At 46.1% G+C, this 25,281-nt stretch overlaps 1 protein-coding gene across 2 annotated transcripts in view; it reads right to left on the bottom strand.

Annotated features, from left to right (window-relative positions):
• Nucleotides 1-25,281, bottom strand: part of PSMD11 (proteasome 26S subunit, non-ATPase 11) — a 473,607-nt gene that overhangs the window by 294,609 nt on the left and 153,717 nt on the right. For both annotated transcript variants that reach the window (XR_013594972.1, XM_078645110.1), the window contains exons 6-7: nucleotides 13,313-13,507; nucleotides 10,313-10,457 (exon numbers count right to left, since the gene is read on the bottom strand). Coding sequence is in view for 1 of the 2 variants with exons in the window: in XM_078645110.1 (XP_078501236.1) it covers nucleotides 10,313-10,457; nucleotides 13,313-13,507 (340 nt within the window). In the remaining variant the exon portion in view is untranslated. The remainder of the gene's footprint in view (nucleotides 1-10,312; nucleotides 10,458-13,312; nucleotides 13,508-25,281) is intronic.

Raw genomic sequence — 25,281 nt, 5'->3', positions numbered from 1 at the left:
AACTCTGAGGGACCCCAAAGGGTAAGAGGTGAGGCTTGGATTTGGAGGTGTATGAGAAGACCTGAAAGGTGCGATCAGCGAGGAACGAGCTAAGCCAGTTCAAGGCTGTCCCACTGACACCAGAGAGTTGGAGGGCCTTTATGAGTACGGTATGAGAGACCGTATCAAAGGCCACACTCAGGTCAAGCAAGACCAAGGCCATGGTGTTGCCCACATCGATGTTGTGTCGGAGCACTTCTGTAACCCCCAAGCAGGGTGGACTCTGTAGAGTAACTGGTCCTAAAGCCGGACTGGGAGGGGTCAAGAGCCCATTAGTTTCAATAAACTTGGACAAATGCCCATTAATGTGTCTCTCAAGATTCTTTGAGAGAGCACGAAGAAGTGAAATTGGACGAAAGTTAGAAGGGAGGGCAGGATCAGCGTTAGCCTTTTTTAACAGTAGGACAACCATTGCAGGTTTCCAATCTAAGGGAACAAAGGAAGTCGTTAGGGATGTGTTAAGCAGTTGGAGAATGTGGTTAAGAGAGGGTGGATCAATTTGTCGCAAACCGAAATGGGCAGTAAATCACAGGGGGATCACGATTTGATTTGACAGATGTTGTGTGAGTGCTACCATGTCCAAGAGTGGCAAGGTGTCAAGGGTGATCACGTTTGTCAGGTCGGTGTGATTTTCAGGTGCCAGGACAGGGCAGTCGGCGGGCACAGTGGGTGAGGGAGAGGAAGCAGGGGCAGTGCTAGCCAGCACAGAATACATAGTTTTCACTTTATTTAAAAAGAATTGAGCAAGATCATCGCATTGTATTGCATTAAGGCTGGGAGGTGGTTGCATAGCAGTTGAGCCAGATAAATCCTTGACCATATTAAATAAGGTTTTAGGACAGTTAATGGCCTGTATAATAGATGTAGAAACATAGTTGGCACGTGCAGCCCAACAAAGGGAGTAATAGGCCCGTTTTCTAGTATGGTAGGCGAGTTTGGCTTCGGATGTATAGTTCTTTCGCCACCGACGCTCCAAGTTTTTACATTTTGTAGCAAAGATATTACTTCTTGCTTTAACAGTGATAGATGTTCTTGTGACATTGGACGCTGTTTGGGTGGCATGTTTGGGGGGGGGGGGGGTAGATGTTAATTCTAGACAGTAAACTGACTGAATAATTTGTCGCACCCACCTGTCTGATGTGATGTTGGTCCAGGCAGGAAGGAATTGTTGCAGTCTTCCCCCCACATGATTGGAATGTTGGGGGGTGGGGGGGGGGGGGGGGGGGGGATGGGAGTCATTGGGTAGGGGTGGAGGCAGAGCGGGAGTTGGTTTTGCCTCTGCCTTTGTTGTGGTTACGCCTGTAACCCCCTCTTTGGTAGCCCTTAGTTAATGTGGATGGGCTAGGGGTCTTGTAGGAAGTGGAGGGGCTTTCGGAGGAGTAGCCTCTTGTGTTGCCTCTATATGATGAGCGACGAAAAGAATGTTTGGGAGCTTGCTGCTGCAAGGCTCCCATAGATTTTGCTGTGTCTATCTTTTTTTCATTTTTTCTAAAGACACGTCAACATTTGGGTCACATAAATGTGTTTCATCAAATGGCTGATTAAGGATGGAATTTTGTACCTCAGGTTTAAAACCTGAAATACGTAGCCAGGCATGTCTACGTAGAAGGGTACTGGTATTGATGCCCTTGAGGCAGTATCTGCAGCATCTAGGGAACAACGAATGGAAGTATTAGCAATATTTTTACCTTCTTGTATGAGTTCATTGGCCCTATTTGTATATTTGTCTGGTAGATGCTGCATTATGGACTCCAGTTCATCATAATGTGCCCTGTTATATCTTGCCAAAAACGCTTGGTTGTTGGCAATGCACCAAATGTTAGCTGCTTGTGCCGCTGTTAGTTTACCGGAGGCATCAAGGAACTTAGATTCTTTATCTGATGGTGAGACCTCACCTGATGTCTGAGAATTAGCAGGTTTACGTGCATTAGACACTACTAAAGAATCTAGTGGTGCTGGACCCTTAATGTGAACTGGATCTGTAGGGCAGCTTTATATTTTTCTCAATGCGAGGGTTGAGGACCCGAGCCCTGACAGGTTCTTTAAAAACCTCTGTTGCATGCTTGATGACACCTTTAAACATTGGCAAAATGGCAGTAGACCTTTGTGTGTTATCAAAAGTGTCTAATAGGAAATCTTCCTCCACAGTATCGGTGTGCAAGTCAACCCCATGGTACTGGGCAGCTCTCTGGACTAGAAGGTTAAAACCTATAGTGACCTCTGGTGGGGAAGGTATGGAAGGATATAGATCGTCTTGTGGGACGTAAGGCAGACCAGGGGTGTTGTAATCATCCCATGGATTAGGTGACTGAGGAGGGACTATTGGTCCCTGCTGGGTCATGTGCACCCCCACCTGTGTCATCAGAGTCTGTATCTACATCATCTGGATTAGTGGATGGTGTAAGCGAATGATGTGGTGGAGGAGGTGTAGGAGGAACAGTATGGGAAGGTGGTGGAGAAGGGACCCTTAACGGAGAGGTTGCAATGCCTCTCTTTGGAGGAGGAGGAGGAGGAGGAGGAGGAGGAGGAGGAGGAGGAGGAGGAGGTGGTGGTGGTGGTGGTGGTGGTGGTGGTGGTGGTGGTGGTGGTGGTGGTGGTGGTGGTGGTGGTGATGGTGGTGGTGGTGGTGCCTCAAGTGGTCTCTTCTTGGAGCTAAGAGCTAGTTGACCAGTCTTAGGATCCTTTACAAGTGTTTTTTATTAGGATCTGGTGTAAAAAGTTCTTCTGTATAGGGCAGATCCTTCGTCGGCGAAGTTTTCGGTTCCGGAGGTTTTTTCGGCACCGAGTCGGTAGCTGGTCTTGGGTCTTTTGGTTTAGAAGTGTGACCTTTTGAAATGTCTTTTACCAGAACACGTTTTTTCGATTACGGGTGTTTTTTCGGCTCCGAAGCGTGTGAATCTGGAGCTTTAGGTGGTTTTTTACTTGGCTCCAAGTGCGGTTTCGGCATCGATGAGCCGCTGCCAGTCTTCGGCGCCGTGTGCTTTGGTGTCGGAGCAACGGTCTGTGTGGTTGAGGAAGATTGTTTCTTCGGTGTCGGTATAGGATAGGCACTGGGAATAGGCCGACTCGAGCCCGAGCCGCCTGAAGGCTTAGTAGGCTTCTTTGCCGGGCCCGAAGGCGGGGCGTGGGAAGCAGTCTCTCGGTGTGCAACCGGGTCCGAAGGTGAGGGTGTGACCGAAGCCTTTTTTGAGGGTGTCGAGGAAGGGTTGGGGGTCGATGGTCTTACTTACGACCCGTTGAGCTGGAGTGATGTTCTCGACGTCGACTCTTCAGCGTGCTGGTGTTCTGGCACGTCGACGGCCTCTTCAAAGATGTCGTCGGGGATCGAAGCTGACTAGCGAGCCATAGTTCTTTGAGCTTGTCGGTCCCGAATCGTCTTCTTGGGGCGGAAAGAGGCACAAGCGGAACAGTCTTTGGCCTCGTGCTCCGGTGAGAGGCAAAGGTTGCACACCTCATGTAGATCGGTGTGGGGAAACTTCGACCCACATCGAGGACACTTCTTGAATGGCGTTTTTTCCATGAGCCAGAGAGTAAGGCCTAGGTAGGCCGGAAGGCCTTCGCCGACGACCGTAATCGAAGTGGTAAAGAATTGCGTCGATGTGGAGCGCGATCGAAACAATACCGTCGAACTGGGTGAGGATTGCGCGCCTAAGGAAATTCGGTTTCAAACCAGAGTGCAGGAAACCCATCCGAGCCCGATGGCGGAAAAAAACAATCTGAGGATGGAGCCGATGCCCATGCGCAATGTGGTCCAAAGGAGGAGTCACCTATCTCGTGACTTCCAAAGAACTTTTCAGGGCAACAAACTGCAAACATCCGGGCCCGACACTAGGTGGCGATCCATGCACAGTGTGTAATCTGCAGCTCATATGCCTCGAACATGTCTTTATATATGCATTTGTTACTAAGTAATATACTTTTTAACAAGTGGCTGCATGAAGTACAGTATTCATATTGCGTGTAAACTAAAGATAAACCAGTGGTGCGCGCGCACCACAGACGAGCAGGGCCGGGAATTGAAAGTAGTGGTGCGCCCCTGCCACAGAAGAGAGGGGAGGGAGCGCGGCAGCTAGGCAGGAAGGCGAACGCTGGCCACCGGTGGGAATGGGCGGAGCAAAGGCGGGAACTGCACCCGCATTCGCCCAATTGTGTGCATTATTATTTTTTTTAAAGCACGGTAAACCCAATGGCAGCCGACGAAAGCCTGCTCGCGAACGAGCATGTGAGCAGATTTCAGAACCCTATACAAAAGGGCTCTTGCCGCGCACTTCAACGCAGGCGCGAGCCCTAAAAACTTGGGGATTTAAACAAATAGTTTCTTACCTGTCGGTGTAGTTTTGCAGCTTGAAGATCTTTCTGGATTCACTATGCTGTGCATATTCCGCAATCTGGTGGTTGGGTCCGGAATCGTAGTCTTTCTTCTCTTTTTTTTTTTGTAGCCCAGGTGGGCGTCGACGTCCCACCATTTGGTGCACCTTCAGTGACGTCGGCGTGCTTCCGGCGGAAGCTGCCACCCTTGGGCGCCATCTTCGGATTCTTTTTTCTGTCTTTTTCTCCTTTTCTGTTTTGTAGTGAATCCATGGCTTTGTTTGTTAATCCTTTTTTCAACGTAATTGTTTTCACGTCTCTTTTCACGTATCTTCTAAGTTTAAACTTTCTTTCTTTCTATGTGTTTCCACCTTCTTCTCCAGCCTCATCTTTCTGGCGGAGGCGGGTGGGTTCGCTAGTGAATCCAGAAAGATCTTCAAGCTGCAAAACTACACCGACAGGTAAGAAACTATTCGTTTTGCAGCGTGAATCTTTCTGGATTCACTATGCTGTGCATAGATTTTGTAGCGGTTTTCCTCACTTTTGTGGCGGTTGGGTGGAAGAGGAGCGTTGGTTGTTGAATATATGTTGAAGCACTTTCTGTCCTACTTGTGCTTCTTTGTTCATCTGTACATCCACGCAATAGTGCTTAGTGAAAGTGTGCACTGAAGCCCATGTTGCCGCCAGGCATATGTCCTGGATTGGTGTGTTGGCCAGAAAGGCAATTGTTGCTCCTTTCTTCCTGGTGGAGTGGGTCTGTGCCCCTCCAGTTAGCTCCTGGCCAGCTTGTTTGTGGCAGAATTGTATTGTCTGTGCGATCCATCGCGCTATGGTGTTTTTAGTGACTGGTTTGCCCATGTAACTGTTTGCGAAGGATACGAAGAACTGTTTTGTTTTCCTGTGTTCCTTCGTTCTCTCGATGTAGTGCATCACAGCCCTTCTAGCGTCTACGGTGTGGAGTGCCCTCTCTGCGCTTGTAGTGGGGTTTTGGAAGAAGCTAGGTATCTGAATACTCTGAAGAGTGGGTCTGTTCTCATCACGACCCTGTCACTGTGTATCTGGATGTAGGGTTCTTGCAGTGTGAGTGTCTGCAGTTCGCTCACCCTTCGTAGCGAGGTGATTGCTACCAGAAAGGCCGTCTTCATTGTTAACATTTGCAGTGATGCTTTGTGGATGGGTTCGAAAGGTGCTTTCATGAGCTCCGTCAGTACCACATTTAGGTTCCATGCCGGCGGCGGCATTCTTTTTGGCGGCGCTATTCTTTTAGCTCCTTCCAGGAATCTTTTTACGACTTGGGATGTGAAAAAACCTCTCCCTGTTTCTCCTCTTGTGTATGCCACAATCGCTGCCATGTGCACCCTCAGCGAGGATGAGCTTAGCTTAGCCTTAATTAGGTGCGTGAGGTACCTTAGCACCGTGGATTCCTTGGTCAGTTTCCTTTGGAGCTGTTTCTTGCAACACCATTGAGTGAATCTTTTCCATTTTTCCCCATAGCACTTGTGTGTGCTGGGCCTTCTTGCCTCTCGTAGCACCCGCAGGGTGCTCTCTGGTAGTTTTAGGTGTGCGAATTCTAAGTCCTCAGGAGCCAGGCTGAGAGGTTGAGGCTCTCTGGGTGTAGGATTTCTCCGTTTTACATGGAGAGTAGGTCTCTTCTTTTTGGGAACTTGTGTGGTGTCCCCTGCGCCATCTCCATTATCTGAGAAAACCAGGTCTGTCTGGCCCATTGTGGTGCCACAAGGATGAGTGTCATGTTGCTCTTCATGCATTTGTTGAGAACCCTCGGGATCAATGGTATCGGGGGGAAAAGCGTAGGCAAATGTTTTCGACCAGCTTATCCATAGGGCATTCCCCTGGGACAGTGCCTCTGGTTGCCTGGATGCAAAGTACTGGCATTTTGCATTCCGGTGTGTTGCAAATAGGTCTATTGTTGGCGTGCCCCATTTCCTGAATAGTCTGTTTCCTGAGTATTGAGTTCCCACTCGTGGGACGCTGAAGTCTGCCTGCTGAGCCAATCTGCTTCCACATTGTCCTTCCCTGGCAGGTGTATGGCTAGCAGGTCTATTTTTAGTGGTATAGCCCATTTCCAGATCTCCTGTGCCAGGTTCTGAGCCTGTTCATGTGTGCGCCCCACCCCTTTTGGGATGCGTCTGTGGTGATGGTCACTGTTGGGTCCGGTGGTGTTAGAGGTTTCCCTTCTGTTATTCTCTCCCTGGTCCACCACCTTATCTCCTCCTGCACCCTGTGCGTTACAACCACTAGATCCTCCCAACTTCCTGTAGCTTGTGACCATTGCTGTTGCAGCCACTCTTGGAGTGGTCTCATCTGTAGGCGTACATTGGGGACCAAGTGTATGCATGATGCCATCATCCCCAAGATCTTGCTCACAGTCCTCACTGTCAGAGATCGCCCCTTCTGGTAGTGACGTTTCTCCCTCAGTAGGCTGAGCGTTCTCTTTTCGCTCGGTAAGACTCTGCATCGGACGGTGTCGATCTGCGCTCCTAGGAAGATCTTCACTTGCTCTGGTTCTATTGAGCATTTGCCCCAGTGTACGGAGAAACCCAGGCTTGCTAGTGTTCTTGTCACCTGTTCTGCATGCTCTTTGCATGTCCTGTAAGAGCTTGCCTTTACCAGCCAGTCGTCGAGGTAGGGGTATACGTGTAGCCCCTCTCTTCTTAGGTGTGCGGCCACTGCCGAGAGGCATTTGGTGAACACCCTTGGTGCGGACTTTAGGCCGAAAGCGAGGGTCGTGAATTGGTAGTGATCCTCGTTTACTGTGAACCTTAGCATGTGCTTGTGCTGCCTGTTCATGGGGATGTGCAGGTATGCGTCTTTGAGGTCTATGGTGGACAAGAAGTCCCCTGCCTTTATCTGTGGGATGACCTCTTGTAGGGACGTCATTTTGAATTTTTGAGTTTTGACGTATTTGTTTAAGAACCGTAGGTCCAGGATGGGTCTTAGACTTTCGTCCACTTTTGGCACTAGGAAGTAGTTTGAGCACACTCCCTTGTTCCGTTCTTTGAAAGGGACTCGTTCGATGGCCGCTTTGAGGAGGAGTTCTTCGGCTTCCTCTTGAAGTAGTTGCAGCTCTCTTCCCGAGTGCTGTCTTTTCTTTGGTTTTCTGTTTGGTGGCCTCTTTTCCAACTCTATGCAGTATCCGAACTGCATAATATTGAGTATCCACTTGTCTGTTATTTTTCTCCACTCCTGGAGAAAAAATCTCAATCTTCCTCCTACCGGCGTTACATGTTCCTTTGTGTCTTGTCCGTGTAGCCCTCCCCTCTTTGTTTTTCCGTGCTCCTCCCCCGGAGGGTTTGGGTGGTGGAGCACCTTCTCCCGTGTGAAGTCACTTAGAGGGTGGTTGTTCACCGCCTCTCCTTCTCTGGCCCCGTCCATTTCCTCTTGACCGAAAGGACTGGCCCCTGCTTTGGTAGTTCCAGCCTTGCCTCTGCTGGCCCTGGTGGCCTTGGTTGTCACTCTGTTGCCCCTGGTGGAAACTCTGGTGAGAATCTCCTCGCTGACTTCCACCTCTGCCGTTCGGCCTCCGCATAGGGGTGCCTCTTCTCATCCCCCTGAACTGCAGGGCCCCCATGGACCTTCCTGTCTCGTTGTCCTTCTTCAATTGGGTGAGCTTCTCATCCACTGGGGCTCCGAACAGTGATTCCCCATTGAAGGGTGTGTTCAGGATGTTGTTCTGGATCTCAGCCTTGAAGCCTGAGATCCTGAGCCAGGCTTGCCTTCTCTCAGTGATGCCTATAGCCATCAGTCTGCTGGATGTTTCTGCCCCATCCAAGGCTGTCTTCAGGCAAGAATTGGCGATGCTCTTCCCCTCTTCCACAAGATGTGATGCCCTCTCACGGTATTGTTCCGGGAGGTGCTTGAGCAACTGTCCCATCTCATCCCAGTGCTGGTATTGGTGCCTATTCAGGAGTGCGTTGGAGTTCGCCATCTGCCAGTGTGCTGCGGCGTTCCTCTCAATTTTCCTGCCAGTTAGATCCATCCTCCTGCTTTCTTTGTCAGGTGGTGGTCCAGACGTTGTTGGGACGTTTGCCCTTTTCCTGGCCGTTGAGGCGATTATGGAATCTGCTGTGACGGATCCCTTGATGTAAGCCGGGTCTTGGGAGGAGAATTTGTATTTTTTCTACGTCCTCGGCGTCACTGATCTGCACGTAGCCGGATCCTTGAAGGCTTCCTTCCCCTGGTCTGTGATACTCTTGAGCATGGGCAGGACCTGACTTCTTGTCTGTATGGGGAGCAATGTCTCGAGCAGGAAGTCTGCATCTGGCTTCTCCTCCTCCATCTTAACTCCATAAGCTGCTGCTGCCTTTCTGACCACCTCATTGTATGCCCCAATGTCATCCGGTGGTGAAGGCCTCGAGGGGTATGTTTCTACCGCCTCCTCTGGGTTTTCGGCCTCGATGTCCTGCCATTCCTGGTCTTGGGCCGTCGAGGAACCCGAGCCGTAGCTTGACTGCTGCTCCCCGTAATCCCCTTCTGTGTAGTAGAGGTCTTCCTCCTCTTCGTGCTCCGAAGGTTCCGGAGTTTTCGGCGGCTCTTCGACGTCGAACTCCTCGAGCTCCTGTACCACAGCGACGCTCGATGTCGGCTTCGAGGGGATCTTGTAACTCCTCATTTTTTTCATCGAAATCCTTCTCTCTCTGAAGGATGTTCTCCATTTCGGCCTCGAGCCTCTTTCTCTTTCTCTGCATCTCTGCGGCCTGGTCGCCGTTGAGCGTTTCAGCCGCCCTTTTCGGCGGCGCCGTCGAAGCTTTCTTCGGCTCCTTTTCTTTCGACGTCGAAGTCGAAGGCCCTTTTTCGGGGTCCTGCTTCGATGACCTTTGCTTTTCGCTGGTCTTCGGCCTCCGGGAGTCCTTCTCGGAGGATCCGCTGGGCTCTTTCAGAGGATGCAGCATCGGTCGTCGATTTGTTCGGACCGGTGCTCCTTTCGAGGCTCTGGGCGCAGACTTTCGAGAGTCTGCCTCTGGTTTTCGAGGCCCTGTGGGAGTTTTCGGGGTCATAGACTCTCCTACCTCATCAGGCGTTTTCTTATCGGTCTCAGCGACCGTGAAGTCATCTGGGCCTTCGGCGATGTTGTCCTCGTCATCTGTGGAGAGGCTAAGTTCGTAAAGCGTCGGGGCTTGGCCCTTGCCCTGCATTGTGTGGTGAGCCGTCCTCTGTCTTTCTCGAACTCGAAGTGTCTTCGGCTTGAAGACGGAGCAGGCGTTGCAGTCTCTGCTCTCGTGGTCGATAGGCAGGCAGAGGTTGCAGACTGGGTGCTGGTCTTTCTGTGCGAACTTGTGGTGGCAGTTCTTGCAGAATTTAAAGGGCGTCTTGTACATCCCTGCGCTCATGGGGCCCCCTGTGTGCGCATTCCTCCAAGGACGTCGAAGATTTCGAAATTCTCTCCTTTCTTCGTCGTCTCTTCTCTAAAGGTCCTCTTCTCCCGATCTTCTCAGGTCTTCTCTGTTGAAGATTTGCTATATTTTCTCCTTTTCTCCTCCAAAACTTCTGGAGCTTCACGCGACGATCCAGACCCAACGGCGGAAAAAAGAATCTGAAGATGGCGCCCAAGGGTGGTAGCTTCCGCCGGAAGCACGCCGACGTCACCGAAGGTGCACCAAATGGTGGGACGTCGACGCCCACCTCGGCTACAAAAAAAAGAGAAGAAAGACTACGATTCCGGACCCAACCACCAGATTGCGGAATATGCACAGCATAGTGAATCCAGAAAGATTCACGCTGCAAAACCATACATATATAAAAGGATTCATGAAGGTAGTATTAGTAGATGCACTTGAATCACAAACTCTTGCATTTTACCCTACACTCTAAATGACCAGACTAATACTTCTCTTAGGTTTTGGGAATTATAGATTATAAGAGCCCTTAGACAACAGCAGCTCCATTATGCCCAACAACCGTAATATACCATCACAAAAAAACATGCCATGTGTGCAGTGTTCCTTACGTGTTGAGCATGATTTTACACAGCAGCATGTACTTTAGCGCGGTGATGGCTTTTGGATTGTCAATGGAATCATAACCCTCGAAGGCTTCATAGAAATATGAGTAGGCTGTCTTCCAGTCTTTCTCTTCTGCAGCATGAATGATACCTGTGAAGGGAAACAGCATAAACAGTTTGTGTGCGGGTGAAAACATTGAAAAGTAGATCGGGCTGGGAAAGGAGAATATTACAGCTAACTGTGGATACGGTCTTACCTAAGGAGAGGCAGAGCATGGACAATTGCAGCATGTTATGGCTGCTTCTTTAAGCACAGAGCAGAAATCCAAGCTTGGAAGATCAAATGCTAGGCAGGTGCTCAGGAAAGGCTACTTATGTGTAAACAGCACACAATTTTGAAGAAAATGAGAAGACTGTTGTACTAAGAACAATGCTTCTCCAACACTGCCATCTTTCACCAATTTGAATACCAGCATATTAAGAGTAAATTCCTTTAACACGTACACTATAATGAAGCATACCCAAGGCCAGAAAATCCTCAGCTCTCCTGAGGCAATCCCAATTTTACTTGGGTGCAGAAAGCAGCAAGCCTCACACTGAGTGGTGCAGGGGGGCATAATATGGTAATTTCTTCAATATTTCAAGAGGGGAAAACAATTGGCAAACAAGTTTAATCAACAATATGTTTTCTTCTCTAGAAAAATGCACTTAGTTAAAGATAAAGAGCATTGAGAATCCATGGAATCACTATAGTGGTCTCCAATGTTGCACATCAGTGTTGTAGCAATGCCCAACAGAAAGGATAACCAGAAAGTACATGGCTGCTGTTAAGATCATTTTGTCTCATGGACCTTCTGGTAATCTGGAATAGCTCTAAGCCTCGTGGAACAGCAGTGATCATCGCTCGGGGTAGACGAAGCAGTCTTTATCTTTAAAATTGATTATTTAAAATGTATTCTACATTTAATATTGAGGATGCACACTTACTCCAGATAGTGTTTGCACAATGCATAATTACCTCAGGACAGGTACCCTACAGAGTGCATAAAATAGAACTCTGACCTATATTAGTGTAGCTATAAGATCTTTAAACCAATATCGTCCACAAATAACCTTCATGAAATCAAAACATAATACAGGCTACAATTCTAACAACCTGGGTACGTCTGGATACTAATGCTAGGAAACTTGGTCCATTGATTTACACAGCTTTTGCAATAGTATTAAAATTGAACAATATGCTGTTGCTTTAATGTGTGTCCACTTATAAATGGGATCCTTCATTTACATGTTTCTAACAACTTCCCTAATTTTTAATAATGGTCCAATGACCAGGAGCAGAATTAAACCTGGGAAAAAAGTGGGTGCTGACCAACAGTGCCACTGCAATTTGCTCTGAGCCCTCTTCGATATCCATTTCATTGCTAGGCTAAGGCACTAAATAGTACTCCCCAAGTGAGTCACCCATGGAGGAGAGATTGTGCACTTCTGGCAAATCTTGGTCTGAATCAATCGCCCTCCTTTCTAGCACCTATACCATGCAAAACATAAGAAACATTCCACCACTACACAGGCTATTCTGAGACACCAAATTACTTTTCTCAGTTCTTTTCCCAATGCTATCTAATGTCAGTTCCTGTTCAAAACTATCATTCACTTTGGGCAAGAATGACAATGCAATTAGTCTCCTCTCCCGCCCAGCAGATCACTGGTCTTGACCCATAGATTATGTGGCTGGCATCAATGGATCGATCCAATGCGTCAATTACTGGAACTGCAGAATTGGAAAGGCAACAGGACGACATCTTCTTGCTCCTATTTCAAGGCTTTTTTATATCCAACTACTTAGTGGCAGCCAATCAAATGGAGAAAGTTGTGAATGGACACTGTGTAAGCCAACTTTGAAGAAAATATCAGGACGAACATTCATTCTTCGGAGAGACGCAAGCACAGCAGAGCAGATAGCTCATTACTCTTATGTCCTCCTTTAATTTCAAAGAAGCTTCTGATCTGTTACAAGTTGAGGAGAGTTGCTCTGAATCTTAGGTCTATTGTGGGGTTCAGGGGAAGGGTGAGGAGCAAATAAAATTTGCAAATATTTGAAAGATGCAGCCTGTGAAAGCCCAGAACTCTCAATATGGAGTTAGACACAGTCAACAACATTCTACCAAAAACAGAATGGAGTTAGTAGTACAAGAGAAAAAAAAGCTGTGTAGAGGTCTCATCTTAACGGCTCAAGAAAAATTTTCCGTTAAATGAAGGCACTAAGATCAGACTGAGGCACAGAAGACACAGTCTGACTAACACTAGCTTTAGCTAATTAATTCTGTATTCTTTAAAGTCCCTGAATTTCAGAACAAGAGAACGGAAATTGTGTTAAACTAAAAATAAATTGGAAAATACATTGACAAAGGAATGCTCCTCCCATTCAATGAGTTAAATGTCCCCATCTACATTGAGTGCAAAGATATCCCTGAAAGTAACAGCTAATTAATTTTGCGCATAGGGAATTTAACTACCCTTCAATAGACATCACATGCACCTCAACTATCACCAAGTAAGAAAATTGTAAAATACCAACTTTATGTTTGGATGTTTCTACCTCTTGCATTCCCTGTTCTTTTAATCAAGGTAACATATTTTTAGATTCTGCTTTGCTGGAAATGTGATGCCCCACTGAACGTGGGAAAACACTACTAAAATGTTAAGAATTTAAGCTTGGATTCAAAGGCGTCATACCAGTTCTGTCTGTGGGCAGTGAACATTCATCATCTGATTCAGCTGGCGTAGAATATGGAGGGGTACGTAAAGCAATAGTGGGCACTAACAATTGCTTGGTATTGGCTATCAGTGGGCATGAAAGACTATGTACAGGGACTTGAGACACAAATTAAGTGTAGTAATTTGTGACCGTGAATAAGCAGGTGACTGAACTAATTATGTTGACCGACACTTCATGCTTGAATGCACAGTTGCCATTTTCCCTATAAATTGGCAGATGCATACCTGACTGCATGTCAAGTGCTGCCTGAAGTTTGGGCGGGCAGTAGATGGCATTGGCGGTGGTTCTTGCAGACGTTAAGGCAGCTCTTGCTTTTGGCAGATTGCTCAGGGCATGATACGTCTTACTCTCTAGAAGCTGCACTTCCACCAGCAGGGCCTTATCGTCCATCTTCTTCAGCTCCCGCAGAAGCTGAGAACCTAAATGAGAAAGGGGTGAGGGTTGGTTCCAATAATGAAGTCAGACAACATTTATCATAAGGCACAAAAAAAACAAACCCAGTCATACATTTCAGAGTCAACATAGTTACTAGTCCACAATGCCTATGCATTTCAATCAGATGATGATCAGAAATCTGTTACAAAACGCCAACAAGTGCTACGTCGTTGTAATCTATCCTCCTTTTCTTGCATCATATATTAACCACATCGCTGCTTGAGAGTTTCCCCTGCTGTGCTGGACAGCAACGAAAACGGGTGTGGTCATGACGAGCTCAGCTCGTCATGAGCACCTGAGAGGTACATGCCATGACGAGCTGAGGTCGTCATGAGCATGGAAGTGGTTAAGAAAATAAATTATACTAGACAACCAATCTCTAGAATTAGGATTTAATTAGAGTTTCACATTGACTCACTTTTTTAGGTTTAATCCTACCAGACAGCACAGTTTCTAGGTTGCTATCATCTTGGGGACATTCGGAAAGCTTCCCTGGGAATACATTCCGCCTGTTATTTACCATTGACTTTGTGGCTTTTAACTCACATTTGCTTGCTTTCTATTTGCTGGATGAATTGGTTTTAGGCTGTCCAGCTAGAGTTCGTCCTTTCCCTAGCCCAAACCCTATTTATTGTATTCCTCCACCAGTGCTCGATTTTTGCAAACAAGTCTTTTAATCTTGGTCTTACCTGGTCACATTTGCTGTGCAATCAAAGACAGAGGTCAAATGTCAGGCTCTGTCTACCAGAGAGCTTGGTGTTTACTTTTCTTTCTCTGACTTCAAAGTGAGAGGATTTATGCGATTAGCATGCTGGCTCTGGGGGATTACTTGAGGAAGGCTGTACAATGATTAAAATTTAAATGTCTGTAAATGAACTGTGCCGATATTTCAGGATTAGAAAAGCCCAAATGAAGCAAAATTTTGGCTAAATCTTAAGTGTGGTGTACACATATTTTAAAACTATCTAAACAAATCAATACAGAAGGTGATGACATTTCCACAATTGTTTGCACGCTGTATACGGTTATCAGTAAAACTGTCTGTGAAAATGTAATGCGAGAGGATGTAGCCTTATGGCTAGAGTGGTCGAAGCTTGGGAACCGTGTTAGAGTCTCAGCAACAACGCTCAACATACTGGGATTCCGGGCAAATCACCTAATCTCCCCATGCCTCCCAAAAAAAATAATGCTCCCTTGTGTAACAAAACTGGTGCTATGTAAAGCCCTCTGATACCCAATATCTTCGGGTCTAGTTAGCGCAATCTTAAAAAAGAACTAATAGGGATTTCAATTGAAGATGTGGGGTCTGTAATGATAGTGTGCTGCCGCGCCACTGTATGCCACACCACTCTTCTCCAAAGCACTCTACCCCATACAACTCAACTATTCTCCACGCCACTCTGCAGCACTGCACCCTACGCCTCTGCACTCTACTTTCTACCACTCCATGCCAGTGCACTTCATGCCAGTGCACTTTATGCCAGTGCAATATACTCCACATGCCATAGTACTCTACCGTGCACCACTCCACTCTACTCTACTTTGAAACAATAACAATATATCTGTAACTCTGTAACACTCCAAACAAATGTACTTTACACCACTGGGTTGTATTCCACTGTGTGCAGTGGCATAGAGTAGCGTAGAGTAGAATGACAATCTACCCTGCACCACTCCACTACTCTATGCTGTCCTCTACACCAGTGCACTCCACCCTACTCAAAACATGCAACATGATAATTGGGGGGTGCAGGCTTAAATATAACCTTGTGTCCCAAAAGATCCACTACACACCAAGTAGCAACACCGAACCACGTCTCTATTGCATGACTTCTTGGAAGCCAAGGGACTATAAGATGTTTGGCATACACAAAATCCACTACTTCGACAATATACGTTCCACTCAGGAACACACAATAGCCTATCACAAATAGATGTGATCACACTAGCCGACAGAGTAGCTAGATTCAAGGGAGTACACCACCTAGCAAGAGGCATGTAGGACCATTCTCCTATCCTAGCCTGCTATGCCGTAGAGACCCAAAGCCAACGCGCATGTTCCCTATATACCCAGAGTACCTGAAAAACCCCAAAATTCAGAAAGGCCTTGCCATGGCAACACAACAATATTTCATAGAAAACACTGTCACATCCATAATCACACTTTGTGAAGCATACATGCAAGTTATCAGGGGATACGCAATCTTCTTCATTTCAGGCCACAAAAAAAGAGAAGAAGCGAGCGACTGATGCCCTAGAACAGAAAGTGCAGGATTTAGAGAATTCATTGCCAAAACCTCTCCAACGCTAACACAAATCACGTACCAGGCCAGCTTGGAGGCCAGGGAGCTTCCTGGGGACCAAAGTCGGACAACAATTGTCGCAATCCATAAACCAAGCAAGCCAGAGGACGAATATACATCATACCGACCTATCTCACTGCTTAAAGCCGAAGCTAAAATTCTGGCAAAAACACTCGAACAGACTGACTCCATATCTCACCAAGCTTATACACCCAGACCAATCTGGCTTCATGCCAGGCAGGAACACTCCTCTTAATTGATGGCGTCTTTATGGGGTACTGGGCGTAAAGATGCTATCCGGGTGGAAGCAGCCATCCTCGTCCCTAGACGCCCGCATGGCTTATGACACGATCAAATGGTCATTTCTTTTCGCAGTCCTAGAACATATGGGGCTTGGCCCCAAATTCAGGTCCTGGTTATTGTACACAAAGCCACTAGCACAGTGGTGGTAAACGCTAGATTATCTGCGACATTACTCCTGGGGCGAGGGACTCGACAGACGCTAATCCTTTTTGCTTTAGTATTAGAACCTCTCGCAGCATGGGTGAGGAGGGATCCCCATATACGGGGACTTCATTGGACAGAGGACCAGATATCATATGCGAACATTCTGCTGTACATGGCATCACCAACGCGCTCCCTGGCTATAATAATGAATATTTTCTCGAACTTTGGGAATTATTCAGGATACATGATAAATTGGAATAAATCAAGTCTAGATCTAGAAAGAAAGATGCCCAGGGGGTGCGAAGTGAGACTGGTGGAGGGTGGCTTCCGCTACCTGGGTATCTTCATAACAGCAAACCCGGAGGAATTTATTGAACAGGAACCTTCAGGAACCCAGGAGACGTCTACGAAATGATGTCAAACATTGGCGATCAATCCCATAAAAGTTACTAGGGCGCGCGGCATCCTTTAAGATGATTGCACTACCTAGATTCTAATAAGCCCTCCAGAACAGAGCATTCTGCGTCCCACAGACGAACTTTAAAGCAATAAAGACCAAAGTGCGAAACCTGCGTTGGTATGGGAATCCGCCCCACAAAGCCATTAACTAACCAGAGGGCGATTCGATGGTGGAATCACACTTCCACAGGCATGTTAGTGGGCCTCGCAACTCAGTCCTTAACCACTGGGCACCCTCCCCTCAGACGGACCCCGCATTCAGAATGGATAGACACACCCTGGGCAAAGGAGGAACCGTGCGAGCATTATACACCAAAGCAAATATTACAAATCTCACGGGACCCAAAGCACAAACAATCCACCTATGGCACACAGTACACAAGAAGCTGGGTTGGCATAACCGAAGGACGCAGTCCACCCCGCTTTGGGAGAACAAGAAACTGGGCAGACTGATTAGTTGCAAAGGATTCCAAAAATGGGATCTAATAGGAATCTCAAGGGTGGGAGATCTTTGGGATAAGGGGAGAGTTAACCCATTGAAGTTACAACAATAGATTATGGCTTCAACAGAAACGTTAATTACTTGCAGATCAGGCATGTGCTCATGGCCGTTATCCCGGCAGACAACCCTCCCAGAAGCATCACCACTGGAGGACAGGTTACTGACGGACCGGATGGACCGGAGGGCAATCTCCCTAACGTACCATAAGTTAATTAATAACTTGCCAGATCCAATGCAGGGCCTTCGGGAGAAATGGCAAAAAGACCTAGGGGAACTAGATGACACCAACTGGCAGAAAGCGGTGAAGTCCCCACGTGCGGAGGCAATACTTACTATACTGCGATTGGTGCAACTCAAGGTGCTCCACAGAACATACTTACACAGGGGAACCTTAGTTAAAATGCCGAAAATAGACTCTCAGCTCTGTTTGCGATAGTGTAGGGGAACAGGCACATTCTACCACGTCCTGTGAGATTGCCCGGAAATTAGGAATTACCGGGGAACAATCATTAACACAATTACACAGGTTTGTGTGGCCCCTATAATACCTAATCTCAAAAGAGGTCTACTCAATATCAGGAAAGCCACGGACCTTAATTGCAAACACCAGGACTGGGCGACTCTAGGCATGATGATTGAGAAATGCAATCTAGCGAAGCATTGGGGTGCGCAGCCTACACCAACATATACAGAATTGTGCAGAGACATGGACTGGGTAATGGTTGCCGAAAAGGCAGTTTACATCAATAGGGGAGGCTCCCAAGAAGTTGGAGCAGCTGTGGGGAGCATGGAATATATATAGGGGTGGCATATGTACCCCGTCCTCTCGGGGTTTGTCACTGGAGGAGAGCTGAGGAATACAATACGATCACTGCGGACTTAAGCCTCAAAATAACCCCCGCAACAATGACGGGGATGGTTTATGATAAACAAGCTGATGCAATGTCAATGATTGTTTGCACTGTACTGATAACCTGCGATATAAGCAATAAAGTTTTTTTTTTTTTAAACGCGCAACTGCACTCTACAGCAGTCTATTCTGCACCACTGCGCGCTACGTCAGTCAATCTTGCGTGACTGCACTCTGCAGCAGTTTACTCTGCGCCACTGCACTTTGCCACTTTACACCACTGCAAGCTACCCGGCGCATTGCCACTTATCTGCACCACTGAACTCTACGCCACTGCACTCTCCAGCAGTCTACTCCGCGGCACTCTAAAACCATCTGCCACTCTAAAACCATCTGCACCACTGCATTGTATTCCACTGTGTGCCATTCCACTCTACGCTACTCCACGCCACTACAATCTACCCTGTGCCACTCCACTGTATTCTACGCCACTGCACTCTACGCCACTATACTGAAAACCAATGCACTCTACGCCACTATATTCAAAACCAGTCCACAACGCTCCACTATATTAACTCTACTCCACTTTGCCACTACACTCTACAAAACAACTCCACCCCACGACCAGCTGTAATTCACACGCCCCGAAATTAGGAGACATCTCACTATCCTGTCTCCTCTACGCAGGTGACAGTCCTGATCAGCAAAGCAAAAGTAGGGCTACAATCTCCTAAACATCGCGGGATTTCTCCCAAGTTAATGATCTAATGTTTAACTTGGACAAGACGAGAACAATGACAGTCTGGAAAAAAAGGCGACAAACCGCTGCCTGGTTCTGGGGAGACCAGAATAGAGGATACAACCGAGTACAAATATCTAGGCGTGAAGCTGGATACAGGCGGCCACTTTGTGGCACCGAAGAACAGTATAAGGCACAAAGGTATAGCACTAGCAATCTCCCTAAAAACATTAAACTATAAATTAACTGGCCCATCGATTCTGCCGCTCGTTGAGGTGGTTCGGGCTAAACTTCTGCCAAGAATCACCTATGGTAGCGAGGCACAAAGGCAGGGACACAAAAACACTCGATGCCACAGTAACAACAGCATATAGGGTTATTTTTGGGCTGCCGAAATACACTTCCCCTGTGCAAATCAGACTTGAATTTGGCGTTCTGAAACAATCATTTGCTAGACAAGGGGCCTTTATTATTGCATGGGACAAAGAGCGAAAAGCTGAATGGGGCATGCTAAACGAACAGTTGTGGAAGGAGTTACAATCGCACCCCATATTACCAGCTGCTGAATATCTACATAGCAGTCTACACAAATTGGGGCTAAACCAACTTTGGGTACACCGACAACCACCCCAACCTTAAAAAAATTAGTGTGGAAGACAGTGAAATTCCTCTCATGGCTGGAGGACAAGGAGGCACTCTCATAGAGTCCACGGTTGGATGACGCTGAATACGTATACGAAGCAAGGCGCCCAAGCCTACTTCAACTTGGGATATGACAAATACATAAAAATTGCTTTTATGAAATATAGATTTGGACTGCTCACCTGCGCCCAGCATCTCCCTCCTTGTCTTTGCAACTAAGCTTGCTCTGTGTGCCGTCTATGTGGATCGGCTCAGGAAGACATGCTGCATCTACTATGCTCCTGTAATGAACTCACAATAGCACAAAAGATATTTCTGAAACAACTTTTCAATCAACGAGGGGTTTGCACTAGGAGGCAAGCTCTGCTGGCATATATTGCACCTAGTGATCCACAATTGAATAGCAGAACAGTAAAATATCCGAGACTGTGCGGCAGCAAAATGCCAGAAATACAGACAATAGGAACCTAGCCAGAAAAGATATATGCAAACGTGCAAGGGGTCTGAGGACACTTCGAACATATAATTCAAGTTGATAAAACTGACAAGTTATTTATGCTAAGATATCTGTACAAAATTACCAAGCTTTTTAGATAAAAGAGTGTTATATATGTACGTGATAGTTTTTAATTGAATATATTTTTGGTATTTGTAACGGCGTGGGTCTGCCGTATACTCCTATTTTCGACCCAGTGACAGTGCAACATCGTTCACCTACCCCCTCCCCTTCTCTCTGCTCCCTACAGAACATCAATATTGAGGTTCAAGATCCAGACAATGATTCAGCACACTGGCCCTTTAACTGTGAGACGGCTGAAGAGTGGGCGGGACTACACCAGGAGGCGGAAACGTCTCATACGGGAAACCGCCAATCGGGAGTGTGCTTGTTCACCCGGAGGGAAAGAGTTGAGGAGTGGAGGGAAAGAGTTGAGGAGTGGAGGGAAAGAGTTGAGGAGTGGAGCGATACGGAAGAAGAAGTTTGGAGAAACCTCTATAAAGCGGGAGACCGGAGAAAGCCCGACGGACCGGCACGAAGGAAAGCCAGGAGGCCAACGACTTCACGAGTCGCCCAGCCATACACCCAGGGGAGGTGTGTGGCTCTCCCAGGTACGGGACAAAATCAGGGGTTGGGACGGGCGGAAGGGCGGTCCTAGTAATTGACCTGGGTATCCCCTGTCCCGGTGTGCCCCCATCCTGAGCACCGTCCATCACTTGTTCACATTACTCTCGCAAGTGCACAGGTTGTGTGTGTCCTCACTCCTTTTTCCCCGACTATAGTATAAATTGCAGAATAGTTCACTCACCCAGTGCTCTTATCTTGCTTGTTCCGAGAGCCAAGACGGAGAAGAAAGAAGTGCTCCCCCGACGGACTCGAGAGAGAGAGAACTCGTCGAGCTGTCGCAACGAAGCCCTGCCCTCGAAGATCCGATAGGAGCCGTTCCCCGCGTCCGACATTGGAAAGGAGAAAGGCGTGTACTGATTTCTTGTAAAGTCAATAAATACAAAGTTAACCAAGACACGCTGGTTGACCATTCCTGCTGCGCCTGCCACAGTATTGCAATGGTTTTAATTAACTATGCAAATAAATAAACTACTACTTGAATACTCCACCCACGATGCGCTACGCAACTCCTTCTATGCCACTTTATTCCACTCTATTTCATGACACATTACTTCACTCTATTCCACTACACTCTATGCCATCCACTCCATTCTATGCTATTCAACTCTCATCTACGCCACCCGACCCTACAACACTATTCCACTGTACAACAATCAAAACCCCTCTACGCCAGTCCACACTGCTCTACAGTCAAGACACTATGCCACTCCACTTCCTCCATGCTAATCCACAACACTACAATCCACTACACCCCACGCCATAAAACTCCACTTTACGACACACCAAGGCACTTCTCTACCCCACTAACCTTTAAAGATGCTGAACAGCAGCCACACTGGTTTACAACATGGCAAAAACATACTAGCAAAGCCAATAATTCGTGCTTATGCGAGACCCATTGGCTTTGCCAGTTCTTTTTTTTTTTATAAACATCACAAATCACTGTTCTATTCCCTTGTCTGCCATATCAGTCTCATTGTATTCTTCACACTAATCCCCTTCCTTCTTTGCTCTACCTTTAAAATACATTCAGTCACTTTGACCGCTAAAGAATACTAGCCCCAGGTAAGTGCTTCTTCATTCTTTGCTTTAATGTTCTCATCTTTTTAACTAATTCCTGTCTTGGTCTTCGCACACGTTTACAATGCTACAGCTAGCATCACAACAATTTGCTTCCCCACCATGAAAGGAATTCTGCTAGAAGCTTAACTAGTGGTTACTGACACACCTTTTAAAACCTTCATTACTTTGGCATTCCTTGCAGTTCCCTGGAAAGTTATCCAACTGTTCTGCAGTATATTTACACTATTTACAATTGAGTGATGTGCATATCAAAGACAATACAAAAAATAAATATCGGAGCACTTTGTCTGGAATGTTTATAAGGTAGGCATCCTGGATACACAATCAAAGGTATGAAAATGTCATTTATTTGTAAATCTTAGTATGCGCCATTGGAAATTCATGATGTGATCTCTCCTGCCATCTAGTTTGGGATCTGGAGTAGCACACCTAGTTTGTCTCAAGCGCTTATGTTTTGGCTTTAAACATGACTTGAATGACAAGACTACAACGCTCTGAGACACACAATGCATTAGGAGACAGACAATCTCAGGCTGAATGCATTTCCAACCTCAAATTGTAAGTCTGTTCCTATGCTAGACTTCGTTAATTAGTAAGTGTACTTAATTTTTCAATTCTACACAGGGAGGTGTGAGAATGGCAATGTGAAACACTTTGCAAATAGATAGCCATAGCCCAATAACATTTGCAGCACGTGCCCATTACAGATTCCAATGACCTGCATAGAAAGTAAATCGGTATGCACACATTTGCTAAAGTGCGGCAGGGCGGAAGAGCTCAGGACACAACATGATCTGCTCGCCTTCAAGATATTGTTGAAAACTTTACCTTTTCCACCATACCTTAACTAAACTGGCTCTTCTCGCAGTCTTGCTTTGCTGTTCCTACATTGAGAGCCTCTTTACAAGAGCATTTGTGTTTTATCTGGATTGTATTTTTGATAAAGGACACTTTCACATCTCCCATTACAACAGTGCTAAACAAACTTGAAAATGAATTAAAAGACATTGTCAACTAACCATCTAATGCATCTTTTTTAGAACGTATATTCACACAAGCGTTTAGGGAATGAGAGCACAAAGGACCAGGCCACTCCTTTGCAATTGTCAGCATTAGGAATGATACCACGAAACACCACTTTTGCACCCACCCGGACAATGAAATGTGGACATTAAGGGGTGTAAAGTAAAATAACTGGCCAGTGGGTAGTGGCCAGTGGGTAACAGACGTCTATGCAGTAAACAATCCACCAGGATACACTCATTTTACTAACAGGCTAATCATGACGTGGAGGTGCACAAACCGCAAACAATTGTACTACACTCGCCACACAAGTATTTAGCACCACAAAATTTGATAGCCTCTCTAACATCTAACTAACACTCTGCTATGTGCTTTAGGTGTGTACACAATACTACTCGGCGCTCACACAATTGCAAACAAGGCACATCTTTTGCTAATGTTTGCAATTCAATAATTCTACATAAAGAGGTGGCAGCTATAAGAAAGAACCTCTTCTAAGATCACTCCTTAAGATACAAAACAATTGATTGGTTACAAGGATATCTGGACTATTTGTTACCTATATCTCCTGAATGGTGGTCTCTCCTCGAGTATAGATGACTATCCGTGACAAACTGTAGTGTAGTTCCTATATTCCCAATGGGCTCTGAATATTGGAATAATATACACTATAGATTTGACATAGGACATGTGTCTCTCTCAAGTATATTCAACTTAATTGTGTGTGCCAGCTAACTCAGAGGTCACTAGAAACTTTCTCGAATAAACAAGGGATTAGTCTCTGAAACCACATAAACATGACAACTATGTTTCCCCCTAGAACCGGAACAATATCTTCAGAGTCATGGAAACAATAGATAACTATTTCACTCAGTCAATCTTGCATGCTTTGTTTCTACAGAGTTGCATAGAAATAGTGAGACTAGTGTTTCAATAAATGGGTTTATTGAACAGTCTTATTTCTCATACAAGCGATATGAACTGCTACAATCGTTAGACAGAATGCGAAATAGATTTCCCAACACCCCACAAGGGGAGTCAACCACTGGAGCTGGATTCTCGGCAGGAGGATGACAGCGTCTAGTCAGTGCGTCAGCTGTACAGTTGGCTTCCTTCGGAACTTGCTGTGGCAAACTGCGTCCTGTAAGTAGGTAGTCGAACTGCACCGAACACCGTGCTTTGCCATAGCAAGTGAAGGCATATTTATACCTTGAAGGTGTTTAGAAATGCCAGTACTGACGTAAAGTGAACGTCGTGAATGAACCCCTAAGAAATACATGTTCATACATAATAAATGAGTTCTTGGAGAATATCCAAGCAAGGGGAAGTCCCTAACGGCTTACGAGTCTGGTTTTCCAAGAAATCGTTGTGACTTAAATGAACGGATGGAAGTAGCCATGCCTGTATTTGGGAAGCATGGACTATGCCTAAATAAGGACTGGATATCTAAGTCTATATAAGGGCAATGTGAAATGGGCATGAATCGGGAAATGCATACGGAATCTAAAGTCGACATACAACACCCACTCCACTTTCTTATGTATGACATTACTAAGTTCTAAACATGTTAAACATATCTAAATCATTTCTACACACGAAGTGCTAAAAGCATGTTTTCAACTACATTGTAATGATGCATCCAAACTAAAGCATTGGTGCTGTACACATTAAAGCAAGTATTAATTCTAAGCACATGTTGACATCTTTAAATGCTCACTGAATGAATCACGCAAATATACATTTATGAAACGGCTCGTTGAATACAGAAGAAAAAGTGCAGAAACCATTTCATGTCAGATTACATATAACTGTTTGTATGTGGACAAGGTCATATATTGTCTCTGAAAGTTTTTCAAAGAATTCTTGTTCTCTATGAATAGTTCTACTTTAAGCAGATTACTAGTGGGAAAAAATACAAATTTGGAGAAAAAAAATTAATCATAGGAAAAAGAGTTCCAAAGTTAGTACCTTGTTTTGAAAAATGAAGGTCAAATTCAAAGTCTCTCAGAACACTGTGTGCCAAAATCAAAAGTCAGTGTTAGGGCTTGGAGAAAACATGAAATCTTCTATGTCTGTTGTCAACAAGTTGTCTACCATTGTAGGTGAAAGTTGGATTACCTCGTTTAGAAGATTAACCGCACATAGATGTGAAGCATCGCCGTCAGCACTGGTCGCATTAGCAATGTTCGTATTGGATGGTACCTGCGCACCTGTAGTTTCCTCTCGTACCTCAGCAGTTGCAATTTGCGTCTGAGATCACAATGAATGCCATCACCAGAATTGGTAGCCGCTGGGGACAACACAGAGCATGGGCCGTTACCGGTTCAAGCAAACAAAGTATCAACATCCATTGGCATGACTGACGGGAGTGTCAGACAGGTGTTTAGCACTCATTCTTCTCCTCATAGCAGGCAGCGTAGAACAGGTAAGATGTAATCTTGCCAAATTGGTCTGAATGTCAGAAACCATGTGGTATTTAATTCTCGTAGACGAGGTAGTCCCATCGCCAGTAGTGTTGTCTCCATGGAGAACTGGGTATCGCTGGTGATTTGGCTTGCCATATCGCAGCAGTAGGACCAAAAATAGT

Source organism: Lissotriton helveticus, chromosome 5_1 (genome assembly GCF_964261635.1).
Source record: "Lissotriton helveticus chromosome 5_1, aLisHel1.1, whole genome shotgun sequence".
NCBI lineage: Eukaryota > Metazoa > Chordata > Amphibia > Caudata > Salamandridae > Lissotriton > Lissotriton helveticus.
This window is presented reverse-complemented; position numbering and strand designations above follow the sequence as displayed.